At 40.7% G+C, this 13,926-nt stretch overlaps 2 protein-coding genes across 2 annotated transcripts; one reads left to right on the top strand and one right to left on the bottom strand.

Annotated features, from left to right (window-relative positions):
- The first annotated feature begins 7,889 nt into the window (after positions 1 to 7,889).
- On the top strand, positions 7,890 to 9,412 carry LOC130737301 (uncharacterized). The gene is made up of 3 exons (XM_057589053.1): positions 7,890 to 8,257; positions 8,330 to 9,198; positions 9,293 to 9,412. The coding sequence occupies exons 1-3, from the start codon at positions 7,981 to 7,983 to the stop codon at positions 9,410 to 9,412; spliced, it is 1,266 nt and encodes a 421-aa protein (XP_057445036.1). The 5' UTR covers positions 7,890 to 7,980.
- Positions 9,413 to 10,839: 1,427 nt separating this feature from the next.
- LOC130741106 (protein MAIN-LIKE 2-like) lies at positions 10,840 to 13,917 on the bottom strand. Its single transcript, XM_057593904.1, has 4 exons — positions 13,768 to 13,917; positions 12,225 to 13,235; positions 11,379 to 12,139; positions 10,840 to 11,290 (listed from the first exon to the last, which is right to left on the bottom strand). The coding sequence occupies exons 2-4, from the start codon at positions 13,228 to 13,230 to the stop codon at positions 10,949 to 10,951; spliced, it is 2,109 nt and encodes a 702-aa protein (XP_057449887.1). The 5' UTR covers positions 13,231 to 13,235; positions 13,768 to 13,917; the 3' UTR covers positions 10,840 to 10,948.
- Positions 13,918 to 13,926: the final 9 nt, after the last annotated feature.

Below are 13,926 nucleotides of genomic sequence, written 5' to 3'. Positions count from 1 at the left end.
ATGTTGGGTTCAGGTTATCAACCATGAACCACTTCAATGCAACCAGTTTCGAAAAGTCAGGTAATAGGGATTTTGGAAAACCAGTTAACCATTGTGTTTAGAGAAGCTAATTTTATGTTTAAAAAAAATTATGTTGAGAGCATCTTTAAAGGATCTTTTTTATTGAATCAAAACCTATAATAACATTCTAGCTTACATGTGGGATGATGGTTCACTTCTGTTAAATTCTAAGGTGACTTGAGAGGTGCCCTTATATTGGCTTTGTATAGAAGTCTCACATTTAGTAGATATATGATCACATAACTGTTTTGTGTTTATAAAGGTACATAAACTCTATTATCTATACTAGCTTTTAGGTAGAGTTAGGCCTATCCCGTAAGAGGCTTGTTCCCTTATAGCTTGTTGAGTACGTTAGACACTAAAACATCATGAAAGATTGAAGAGATTTCTTCTAACCAACCACTGCTGGTCTAAATTATGTCTTGTTGTTGACTCAAGTACCATTATGCAGAGGAAATCAAATGCAATCTGCTTCAATCTTCCCTATTCCTGAAATTAATCCACGAGCATAGTAGTAGTCCCCCTACAAATGATTTCAAGTTGTGGTCCATTGTAATTAGCGATGTGGCTCTTCACATGTCCTGCCTACTTCTTTTTCAAGTTAAGAAAAGATGCTCCATCTTATCTCTACGGAAAGTCTCTGCCATCCATCACTTTGATGAAATAGTTAATGGCTCACGACTCTGTAATTAAAGTTGCTCTGACCACTGACCGAACAAAGCTACTTGTTCTTACCACAGATTGTTATTAACTAATGAGTATCACATGCCCTTGTTTGATATTTTGGTTACTTAACTTCATGCTACATTTTATAATCATTCATGTTCAATCTAAGTAGAAAAAAAACAGTAAACAGTGAAAACTGGATGAAGAAATGAGTTAGAAATTGGGAAAAATAAAAGTTCATAAAGCATAATATGAATTTGGTTATTGATTTGTGGGATTCAGTGCATGTTTGGTTCACAATTTGAATAATTTAAAGCACATTTACTCAAAATTTCTAGCTTTTAACCAGAAGTTAATCTACCGCATTTCATTGTGAAACCACACATCACGCACAGTCTTCACATGAATTGGCTCAGACTTTTTTGCTGTTTGAGAATACTCTTGAAGTTTGGTTGTCTGATAGCATAGATAAATTATGAAATGCAACATTTACTTTGACTTAAGCCATGATGAATCAGGTAAGGACCACTCCATTCTGAACTTTGAACTTTTTAAACTCTTTGTTGATCAGTCTTCATCATGTAATAGGAGAAAGTGTGAATCCAAGGAGGATCACTCTCACCCTTTGTCACAAGGACTGCACTGGTGGAGCACACTCTCCTATTCCTCCTCCCTTCTCTCTTGAAATCTGCGTCAAATATATATCCTGAGCTTAAAAAGCCTTCTGAACTAGAAAAAATGTAAAGTATAAGGTCCACTTTATGCATTGCAGAGTGCCTTTAGATTATGCATATCCCACTGCTGAAACTTGCTGCTAGCTAGGACCATCTCTGCCTATGTCCTTCTAGTTATAGTGATTGTTCAGTCCAGATTGATAAGATTCTACAATCTTTATGTCAAAAATCAAAAGATAAAGAAAACACCTATATTAGTGAGCGTGCTAAAGAGACTATAGATAACCTTTGATTTTGGAGGGTCAGAGAAGACAACAACAAGAACTTGTAAAAAAAAACCAATGTTAGCACTTGTTATCACCGGTCATGAGCCTAATTATCATCCAATTGAAGAAAAAAATTGGGATTCGGATCCTTGTTATGTGGCACGATCACATGAAAGTTTATGTCTATATCTTTTCTTATACCAAATTAATAGGTATGAAGATAGAGATTGACACAAAACTTTGACATATCGTGTAATGTGACATTTCCACGTTAGAGAATTCCCATTCATAATGGTTTTTTATCATTGTTATTTGTTAGGTTCAAGTGTTCAACAATGGAACTTAATTAATATGTTGAGTAAGAGGGCCCCCAATTGATTAAGGGACATGGTAACTACTAGAATGTCATTACTTGCTTGTATGTTGAACTGAAACATAATAGTCCTTCCCTCAGAAATTAATTTGGTTAGGTGTGAGAATATGATGCAACCTCAGACAACTGCAGAAATGCATGTCACCATCTCCTCCTATATATTCATTTATTCTTTCTATTTTTGTTGCAGAAAATTCAACACTTTCACACACACACGGCACACCTGCATGTTCATACAAGGTAACAACTTATTCCATGTATCTTACGAGGTTTAGGATACGTACGTTGCTATAGTACGTGTTGCCAACTTATTTACAAGATGTTCAAATAATTTGGATGTAGACGGTTATGCCTATGAATTCAGATCCTAGCAGAGTAACAAATCAACTAGTGTATAAACATTTTGACCAATAATATAAGTATATAACCTTTTATAAATCAATCTGAACCACTTACTATAAGAATTAATAATGAAGAATTTGCAGCATAAAACCGCAGAGAATATAACTGCAGATGATCTATGTTGTCTTTTTAATTTCTTCTTCCTCTCTCCAACCTTATTCCTCTCCAGCACATAAAACAACTTGTCATCATTAATTATTAAACCTTTTTAGTTAAATAAATCTTGCACTATAAAATCCATTTTCTTTAAAAGATGCATAATATATTATATTTTTAAGGCTTAATAAAAGCTAACGCTTCTTCCCTCCACAGTTTATTCAATTCAAATATCTGAGTGCTTATAGATTCAAAGGGATCCCGTCTTTATTCACCTGTTACTCTTTTTTGTGACAACTGCAAAGTCTACAGTCTCTCTTTTCCAGTTTTCCCCATTCACAGCATTGTTTACAAAAAAATTAAATCCTTACACTTGGATCCGTATAAACACCAATTCCTAGCGTTGCTGTTTGGTTACATATATATGGATTCCAATTCGTTGGTAATTTTAGACATTTTCAGTAGTTGACTGCAACAACGACTTATTAATTAGAAGAGACGTACGGTATAATTTTTTTATGGGTTGAATTTTATTGAGTAAAAAAATTTCTCCACCCTATTTTCCTATGCTTAAATCCGTCCCTGGTTCAATTAATGTTAACTTGTAGTGATTTATGACCACTATAGAAATTAGAAACATTATTTTTCTAGTGTATAACTACGTACCCCTTAATTATACTAGAGCTTGTTGGTTTCATTTATTTAAGTTGGATGCTCAATAACCATATTGATCGAGTGACCACGAGAGCAGGGCTGCCAAGTGAAGAAGAGAAGCCGATGCACTGAGTTGCGGGACGGACCCGGGAGGGGCTCCTGCAAGGGACTCCAATGCCAAAGTGAGTAGAGGAATCGAGTAAAGGGGTAGCAGAAATTAGAGAGAGTAACGTACCTTAGAATGAGTGAGCTGCCCCCCTTATATACAAGTTGGGGTATTAGGGTTGGAGCCATGCAACGTCATGCATGGCTCGTGCTGGTGGGTCAAGGGCCGTTGGATCCTCCTGCTCCCTCTGCGGTTTGCAGCGATCCAACGGTTAAGATTGCCTAGGGGCCCACCATCCAACCACCCTAGTTCCGTAGGGTGGTTGGCCTAGGTCAACCCCTAGGTGGTGGGGTCCATGTCCTCGAGCTAGGGGTGAGCGCCGTCCCGCTCGTGGTCGAGTCTACTCGGGTAACACGGCTACCTGGTCGTCCATATTGGGCCCCACTCGGGTAACACCCTTACCTGGTCGTCTCGCTCGGGTGACACCCTTACCTGGTCGTCTCGATCGGGTGACACCCTTCTCTGGTCGTCCCAGAACACATATAACTTTAGGAAGAAAAAATTGTATTTACATCATATATAAATCCACCAATATTTTAAGAGAAATAAAATAGAAGATAGTGAAATAACTAAATAAGTGATATAATTGAGTATGTGATAGAAAAAAATAGATAAGAAGCAAAAGTTGATAATTTCCCCCTAAATATAATAGTTTCCTTGAGAAGTTCTTTGAATAGTACTCCCTCCGGTCCTTTTTATAAGAAAAACTTGTATAAATCACACAAACCAAGGAAACTAATATTTTTTTATAAAATTAATTACTATGCTTAATTTCAATGATGTTTTTCCTTTTTACAAGAACAATCATGCTAATTACCATAAATGTTGATCATACCTATTGGGTGCTTACAATTGCCCTCCATATTTTTGTATTGGGAATAAGTCCCTTTACATTGGTATTGATTATTTGACTTAATTTTATAAGAGTGTTTCTTATAAAAAGGACCAAGAAAAATCTCCAAAATGTTTCTTATAAAAAGGACGGGAGGGAGTAATACATTTGTGGATTGAGATCTTTTCATGTAAATTTGTGATGTGTGATTCTATAAACACAGTTATTATATAAGATTAGAAATTTTCAAGGCAATGAATCCCGTGTTCAAATATTAGCATGCCAAATGGACAAAGACCATAAAGGGAAAACGGCACAAAAGACAGTTTACTTAGAAACAAAACAAGGCTTTTCTTACGAAAAACAAAATAAAATAACCCATACCTTCTAATCGATACGTTTGACCTTTATATATTTTATACTCCCTCCGGTCCTATTTATAAGCATGAAAGAGAAGAAAAATCTTGGTCCTTTTTATAAGAACCAAATGAAAGTTTGAGCTATATTAATGATTTTTTTCCAATGATGCCCTTATTAATTCTAACTTGTAAAATGTGTCTCATTAATTATTCTCTCTCTTTTTCACTTTCCAACACTAATAATAAAGGGTAATTTTGAAAGTTTATTTTAATTCAAGACATATTTAATGCATTTTATCTAGTTTAACTACATTTCTTAAACTATGTGAATTTTTTTTTTGATGCTTATAAATAGGACCGGAGGGAGTAAATCTTAATTACTAGCGACAATAGTATAATCATCTAATCATATGCTCATGGGTATTTTTTTCTATCAAATTCTTGTGTTAAGAAAATGAGTTTAATGTACACAGTCATCCAATCAAAGCATGCCACATAGGAGAGATAATTACATTTGACTTTAATTTTAATTAAAAGAATAAGATATTTTCTGATTTGGCGAAATTCAATTGGATGTCTGTGTAAAACTATTTTACACTGTCAGTGCATATCCATTAAACTCTAAGAAAATATACAAATAGATAATATAATGGGTTAACTGCAGTGCAGTCTGTATATAAGTGGAATGTGTAGTTATTTTTTTTAAAGTTGCAGAATATATTGATAATTTTGTCATAAAGAAATGATTAAATTGCATTTGAATAATTAAAGAGAAAAACGGCCTGAACAATTTTCTCTGATTCATTGATACTAAAAAAAGCAGTAACCCATGATTAGAAAGTGGATTTTGAGCGGTTGAAAAAATTGAATGCTGCCAGCTTACGATTAATTGCAGGTGTGAGTGTGAGGTGACACCTCTTTCTACCTTTCTCTTGTGAATCAATAAATACACCGATACTACCCATTGGTTAGTACCTTTAATTTGAAATAAGTAAGGGCATTCTCGTCCTTAACACAACCAAAATCAATCTAAGAATACCAAAATATTTGGGACCTACTCAAGTTGCTTTTGCTAATTTTTATGTGTGCAGTGTAGTGCAGTTCAACTTCAACTCCGTATGAGAAAAAACACCAAACTCCAAAATTAAATTAAAAAAAAACGCACTACTCTACACTCTCTGAATTGAAGTCACATCTTTCGCGATTTGCGGATTCAACAAAAGTGCGGGAGTTGGGTTTGGGGCCTCCCATATGGGGCTGCGCGCCCCACCCTTTTTTTTTAAACCCAAAAGTGCCCTACGGAAAGGTACTTTCCGTATTCAATTTAACTGAATACGGAAAGGTACTTTCCGTATTATATTTTGATGAATACGGAAAGGTATTTTCCGTATTTAACTCTGACAGGATTCCCCCTTTTTCCACCATTACTCCTCCCTCACCAACTTTCACCAACCCCTCACCAGCCCCCCTGAACCTCCTCAATGCCTCCAGACCACCCTCTCTCTCACCCTCTCCTACCTCACTTTCATTCCCAAGCTCTCCACCACCATCCACTCCTTCATTTCCCAAGCTCTCCACCACTACAACAAGTGTTGTAGTAGAGGTAAGTCTATGTGTTTATTTGTTGTTATTTTGTAGGATTAAGTAGTGGAAGTAGTTAGATTAAGTAGTTTAAGTAGTTAGATTAAGTAGTTTAAGTAGTTAGAAGGATGGGTTTTTGAATTCTGAGTCGTGATATAATACAGATTGTTATCTTCCGTATTGAATATGGAAAGGTACTTTCCGTATTCAGTATGGAAAGTAACAATCCGTATTCGGTATGGAAAGTATATTTCCGTATTGAGTATGGAATGTAACTTTCCGTATTCTCTTCCAGGGATGACAGATTCATTTTTCTTTGGTGAGTCACAATTGATTGAAGCTGGATTTCACAATGGTCAACCTGAAGAGGCCACTACAGAGGTGCCACCACCAGCATTTGTGCCCCCGTGTATAAGTATAGATGTCTCGCATTTATTTGCAACTGATCAGGTATTCTTTGAACATATTTTTGCATTGTTTTGAGAGTGTAATATATCAATTCTTATTATGTCTTGATCACCCTTGTAATCAATTCTTATTATTATAACAGATTTTCCCTACCCGTGATGATCTTATCAATTGGGTTCATGGAATTGCGATTGAAAATGGATATGTTACGTTGATCACAAAGTCAGATTATGGTGGGAATGGAAGCAGAAAAGCTTATGTCATGTTGGGGTGCGAGAAGCATGGTAAATATGTTCCTTATAGAGACCCTGACCTTGTTGAAGGGACGAGATCACAAAAGACAGGTTGTCCTTTTAGACTAAAAGGACGACCTAGGAAAAATGGCATAGATAGAGATTGGCGGCTAAAGGTGATGGAAGGTATACACAACCATGAACCAGCTAGGTCACTACTTGGGCACAATTTTGTTGGTCGTCTAAAACCCGGAGAGAAGGAGCAAGTGGGAAAAATGACAAGGAGTTGGGTTCCACCGAGAAAGATGTTGTTGACTTTGAAGGAAAACAATCCTTCAAACTTGACTACCATATCTCAGATTTATGGTGTTTGCAAGAGGTTAAGAAAATCCCTCCGCGGGGGATTGACAGAAATGCAACACTTGTTGAAGAAGTTGGACGGTGACAAGTATGTCCACTTTGAAAGACATGAGCCTGGATCGGAAGTCATTAGGGATGTATTTTGGGCTCATCCAAATGCTATCAAACTGTTCAACACATTTCCATATGTAGTGATTATGGATTGCACATACAAGACAAACAAATATGCAATTCCCTTGCTTGAGATTGTTGGACTGACTTCCACAGATAAGACATACTCCATAGCCTTTTGCTACATTGTTAATGAGGGCACAGATGACTACGTTTGGGCACTGGAGTGTATGAAGTCTCTATTAGCTGATCAAGCCATGTTGCCTAAGGTGATTGTTACTGACAGGGATCTTGCCTTATTGAGTGCTGCTAAGCAAAGCCTTCCTAACACTACACATTTATTATGCTTGTGGCACATCAACAAGTGTGTTTTGGCAAAGTGCAAACTCTATGTTGGCACAGATGATTTTGCTGAGTTGGTTATGATGAAGTGGGCAGAGGTGGTGGATGCTGCAACAGTCGAAGAATTTGAAGTGAAATGGATGCAATTGTTTAATATGTGCAAGGCAAAATACAGCAACTTTACCTCCTATTGTTCTACTACATGGTTGGTTCACAAGGAGAAATTCGCCAAGGCATGGACAAATCATGTGATGCACTTTGGAACAACAACAAGTATCAGGTAAAAAAATTACATGAGCTTAATTTATGCGTTGTTTGTTCATTTGATAGATTGTTGTTAATAAGATATCTATTTGTTGTTTGCAGGGCTGAGGGTGCACATGCCAGTTTGAAGAAGATGTTACGGGATTGCAAGGGTGACCTGGCCACTTCATGGGATGCGTCGCATAGTTTGACATGTAATCGACATACTGAAATATTAGCATCGTTTGAGCGCAGTATTCACAGAATTGATCACATTTTCATGTTCCCATTTTACACAAATATTAGAGGATTTGTGTCAAACAAATGCCTACAGCTCATCGACGATGAACATATAAGAATGAAGTCCTACGGCGGATGCGATTGCTTGTTGAGAGAGACTCATGGACTACCTTGCGGTTGTGAACTTGCAGGTCACCGGTCAACCACTCTCTTGTCAATTAATTCTATTTGTTATTGAAAGTGACACTTTTGTGAACTTGCAGGTTATGAAAGAATTCCATATGAGTCAATTCATCCATTCTGGAAGAGACTGAGTTGGGAGCATGTACCTGAACCTGTTGCAGATACTACCAGCAACCATATTTGCGGCATGAACCATGGAGATATGCAACCAGAAGTTGAGGCATTGACACATTATTTCAGTTCTTTGGATACTGGAGGGCAGAGTATGGTAAGGAGGAAGCTTCAAGCGATCTATTGTCCTGAAAGCAGTTCACTTTGTACTCCTGCGGTTAAGATAAGGTCCAAGCGCACTCTTAAGGCGAATGAGAAAATACCACCTAAGAATAAAGCAATAGGATCCTTGACTCGTGATCTTTCAGGTTTTGAACATGTTGATAGGGAGATCAGAGAGGCAAAGAAGGTTTCACAACCACCAAAGAAGAAGAAGCGTGTGAAGAAGTCTGATACAAGCTATTTCATGGGTCATTTTCCAGCCTTTTTCCACCCATATATACAAACAGTTCAGAATGTTGAGGATGATGGTAACTGTGGCTATAGAGCCGTTGCTACATTACTCGGACTACCATCAGGTGAGGAAAGTTGGTCATGGGTTAGGGCAGCGTTGATAGAAGAACTTGAACGACACAGAGGGTTGTATGATGAAATGTGGTCCAGACATGTGGTTAATGCCTTACATTCCCGACTCACTCTTCCTCCTGGTGATCCGGCTACCGAGGATAAAGGGATGCAACTGCCAGAGATGGGATACCTTGTAGCAACCAGGTTCCAAGTGGTTTTCATATCCATCTCCTCTACGGGTTGTTGGTCATACCTTCCACTAAGAGGAGAAGGTCCACCGGATGTACATCCTGTTATAGCTGTTGGTCATGTGATTAATCACTTTGTACAGGTATTTTTTGATTGAGTACACTAATATCCAATTGGTGAATTGATTTGTTGTATTTGCAAGTTATCTAATTTTATTGTTATTCTCTATAATGTAGCTCCATCTAACTCCTGGACATTCTATGCCGCCAATTGCTCTCCAGTGGGAACGGTATGTTGATCCTACATCAGTAAGCTGGTGCGCCCCATATGGTACACGTTTAGGAAGATTCACATAAGAATATGAAGCTTGGCTTGTTATTTTTGGTGTTCCTCTTATTCACCAAAGCTATGTAGACATCACCTCAGATTGACACCACACTTTTGTGTGATATTCATTTGTAAACGCTCTGTAATATTAATCTGATGGGCCTTGCCTTTATGATGTTCATTTGTTGCTTTTAATAATATTAATTTGATGGTCATTGTTATATTGATGGGCCTTATTATTTTGAATCAGCATCAGGGATAATTAACATAGACAACCACTCTGTCATCAGAGTCCTGTCATTTTCATCCACCCCATCATCAGAGTCCTGTCATTTACAACCACCCCATCATCAGAGTCCTGTCATTTCCAACCACCCCATCATCAGAGTCTTGTCATTTTCATCCACTAAATGACGAACTTGAAACCTGACATTACTATCTACCACCAACCAACCCCAACCACACTTGTATTATCCACCAAACACCATAAATCTTTTGACCATTCTGCTATAAATCTCTCTGGGTTCTTTATTCTTCTTCATCCTTTTCTTCATGTCTTGCTTTCGAAGATAAAAAAAAACAATGGAACAAGACTGGGATGCATTAGTCCGCCGTTGCAAACGTCAAGGCAGCACTTCTAGCAGCTCTCGTCCTCTCATTCCTGGGCCAGCTGGCGCCGTCCAGGCTGCCATGTATGGGCGTAGATCCAACCCTAACACACTACTCATTCCGACCCAAGAATTTGTGAGGCGTGCGCTCGAAGACAGATCAACCGAAACCGATCCTGATTTCAATTCAAATGCTTGGCTTACAGCCCTGCAATTGGTGGAATCTGCCACTCCGCTGGGCACAATCACAACGAATGTTGAGAGAGTAGAGAGTGTTGTTGCTGTTATTAAATCATGCACTCCCAATGGTTTCGGAGATGCCAAAGTTACCCTCAAGGTATTTGCTCGCTTTTGTCCAGCTTCTTTAACCGTCAATTTGTTGTCTCATTTTCTCTCACGATTGCATTGATTTAGGACCCTACGGGCACCGTTGACGCTAGCGTCCATCGCAAGGCCTTCACTGACGGGGAATTTAGGAATGTCATAACTGTTGGATCTGTTCTTGTTCTCCAAAAGGTCTATTACCTTAAACATTAATCTTGCTTCCTTTGAACAAGTACGCATTAATCTTTTAAATTTGCAATTTACTTGCAGGTTGCTGTGTTTGCACCGAGTAAATCTGTTCGTTATCTGAATATAACGTTGCCCAACATAGTCAAAGTATTTCCACAGGATAGCGGACCCCACGACTTCATCGATATCACTGAGGATTAATTTTGTTTTCGTGTTGCTTCTGAATAATTTCGTGTACCCTTTAAACTGTTTGCCATGAATTATTTATGTTACTTATCCTGCCTTTGATTATTTACGGTGTAGTTATACGGGTTTTTTTCAATACAAGAGTCGGCATATAATGAGTGAAAATAGAAAGCATGATTAATATAAAGAGAGTCCTAATACAAAGAGTCACATGTCATAATATAAAAATACAAAAAAAATATACAAATATATAGTCAATCACTCGCCCCGACCCCTACCGGCCCCTCTACGACCTCTAGGTCCACGGGCTCTGCCTCCACGGCCTCTGCCTCCACGCGCACCCTCTGCAGGAGCACCCTCTCCACGGGCTCTGCCTCCACGGCCTCTGCCTCCACGCGCTCTGTCTCCACGACCTCTGCCTCCTGCAGCTCTAGCTCCTCGGACAGCAGCAAAGGCTACCCCCTGGGTACCAATGAAGGCATTGGATCTAATAAGATCCAGCGCCCTCTCAGTGAGGGATCGGGAATGCGTGCCCTCTGCAGGAGCATCTGGCACCTCGAGTGACTGCTCCAACAAGTCCACGGCCCGACGCATAACAGTCTGCAAAAATAATGTAGATACATTAGATACAAATAAAATATCATGAACAAAAAATCACAATTGAATGGAAAATAAAATTCAAACTTACCACTGCACTGAACTCCTCCCTCCTATCATCAGGGATGATGAACCAATGGGACACAGCGCTGTACCACCTCATGTAATCCTCCACAGCCTCTCCCGGATATGTAGCGGGGATCCCCTGAGGGCGGAGGTGCGGCGCAAACTCAGCAAAGGCAGCATCTGCGGTCTCAGCAAGGGACCCAGACGTCTGGATCTCAGAGGGGTGTCGAGGGACATCCTGTATGAAGCCAAACTGGCGCAGAACCCTCTCTGGTAGATGCCGTCGAACAACACGGCCAAATGGCGACCGGATGTAGCCAGAATACATGGCCCTCGGATCCCGTGGTCGATGAGCCCGATGGTCCTCAAATGGGGTCCATATAACGTCATCCACCGTCAGCTCATCGAGCATGACTCGCCTCTCATCAAGGCCTGCATGCCCGACCCGGGACATAGCCCACCGCCGCGCCCTAGGCTGGTCCTGCGAGTACTCCGGATCCGCCCTACGGATAATGACGCGGTCAGAAAGGTACTCGTAGACCCATCCTAGCAGGAGCGAGGTAAAACCTCCCATCTGGGCCGTCCCCCTCCTGGACGCTCGACTAAGCTGGTCGTATAGCGTAGCGAGCGCAATCGCGCCCCACGCGTACTCGCACACTCGACCAAGATCCTCCAACATCCCTATCCAGTAGACGGTCGTATGGTAGCCTCCGCTCTTGCTAGCAAAGAGCGTGGCGCCTAGCTGGTTCACCAGCCAAATCCGTGCAGCGTCCTCATATCGGTGCTCTACAATGAAGTGAATTAAGTTAATAGTTTATAACAATACAATAATAATAGATACAAAGACAATACAATAATAATTAAGACATACCCGCCAACGCAGCCTCATACCGGGTCTGCAAGACCCCAAAGCGAATAGTCTGGGACCTATTCGTATCAAACTCAGCCTCATAAATACCAACAGATCCTCCCATCAACTGAGCACAGAGCGCTGCACACTCGTCCCTCTCCCCCCTCCCAGGCGTATAGAACCTCGACCCCATGGGGAGATGGAGAAGAGCCGACACGTCGTCCAAGGTGATAGTCATCTCCCCGAACGGCATGTGGAAGCTACTAGTCTCCTCATGCCATCGCTCCACAAGGGCCAAAATAAGGCCTGCATCTGTCACCGGGTAGCTGCAATATGGTAGCTGATGAAGACCCGTCTGCTCAATCAACTCTCGAACCCGCCTGTGACTGTCTGAATCACCATCACAAGCAAGGTTCCAAACCTTCCCCCCAGCTGTGGCCACCTTCAACTGTCGACGGTCCACATACCGCTCGTCTGTGCGTAGGAGTGCATGCCACGCCCAGGGAGCCTTGTGATCAGCATAATGGGTGAGGAGCGATAGCTCAACAGGCCCCCCCGGAAACGGCGGCAACCTCTGGATCAGGTCCTCCTCGCCACCCTGTGCCCCCTGCTCCCCCTGCTCTGGCGGCAGGACATCAGCATCAACAGTAGGCGGAGGAATACTATCCTCGTCAGATCCTCCCATGCCGGATGAGGCCTCGCCTGATGACTCCTCGCCGGAAGACTCCTCGCCTGAGGACTCCTCGCCTGAGGACTCCTCGCCTGAGGACTCCTCGCCTGATGACTCAACCATGGGAGAGGGCGGAGAAACAACTGTAGGTATCTCAACCGTGGGAGACGGCGGATAATCAACCAGAGGAACCTCAATCATGGGAGACGGCGGAGAAACAACTGGAGCTGAAGCCTCCACCGCCTGAGAGGTTGCAGCATGATCGCCGCGCCGGCTAGAAGCATGTAACCGCCGGTGTCTATCCTCAGTAGCCCCGACATCCTCACTAGAAGCATGAGACCTCTTTCTGTTCTTCATTCTCACTATATATTCAGAGCAAACATTCACTATATATACCATTTCAGCCATAGACAGAAACATAATGCAAGCAAATGGAAAATTCCTAGAATTTTATAAGTACATAGATGATAATCGGATCTTCTGTGGATTATGCATGCTTGGATCAACTTTTATTTTCTTAATAATCAATTATGGCATCTAGAAACTACTCACAAATGCTTTGGAAACCTTCTATAATTGATTCTGAACCCAGAATCAATTATAAGTGTTGGGTTTGGTTCTGAGATGAATACGGAAAACGTTTTTCCGTATTCAATACGGAAAACCATGTTCCATACTGAATACGGAAAACCATTTTCCATATTCAATACGGAAACCTGTGATCCGTATTTACCCAGAAACGCCATTAACGACAATGAGCTATCGGCCCTAAACCCAAACCACATTCAAGACATTTCAGCCAACAATACCTCTACACAAGCAACAATCGACTACCCTAGGGTTCAATGATTAACATAATTTCAAGTTAAATGGGGAAAATCCAAAAATCCTTACCTCTAGGTTTCAATTCTGAGAATGGGGTTGTGAAGAGCTTTGATGGAGATGATGGAACCTTTCAAGTACACGGTTCAAGCAAGGGGAGCGACAGAGATCGAAGGTTGAAGAGGGGAGAAGAGCTTGGCAAAATACGGAAATGGGTTTGAAATGGGTTTG

This window comes from Lotus japonicus, chromosome 2 (assembly GCF_012489685.1).
Source record: "Lotus japonicus ecotype B-129 chromosome 2, LjGifu_v1.2".
In the NCBI taxonomy this organism is placed as follows: Eukaryota; Viridiplantae; Streptophyta; class Magnoliopsida; order Fabales; family Fabaceae; genus Lotus; species Lotus japonicus.
This window is presented reverse-complemented; position numbering and strand designations above follow the sequence as displayed.

Bases quoted from the DNA above. Each gene is read 5' to 3' on its own strand.
- LOC130741106 (XM_057593904.1), bottom strand. From the start codon at position 13,230: ATGAAGAACAGAAAGAGGTCTCATGCTTCTAGTGAGGATGTCGGGGCT. The intron at 12,140-12,224 runs GTATGTCTTAAT...ACTTCATTGTAG, and splicing joins GTATGAGGCTGCGTTGGCGG to AGCACCGATATGAGGACGCT. The intron at 11,291-11,378 runs GTAAGTTTGAAT...TTATTTTTGCAG, and splicing joins GGGAGGAGTTCAGTGCAGTG to ACTGTTATGCGTCGGGCCGT.
- LOC130737301 (XM_057589053.1), top strand. From the start codon at position 7,981: ATGTTACGGGATTGCAAGGGTGACCTGGCCACTTCATGGGATGCGTCG. The intron at 8,258-8,329 runs GTCACCGGTCAA...GTGAACTTGCAG, and splicing joins TTGCGGTTGTGAACTTGCAG to GTTATGAAAGAATTCCATAT. The intron at 9,199-9,292 runs GTATTTTTTGAT...TCTATAATGTAG, and splicing joins TGATTAATCACTTTGTACAG to CTCCATCTAACTCCTGGACA.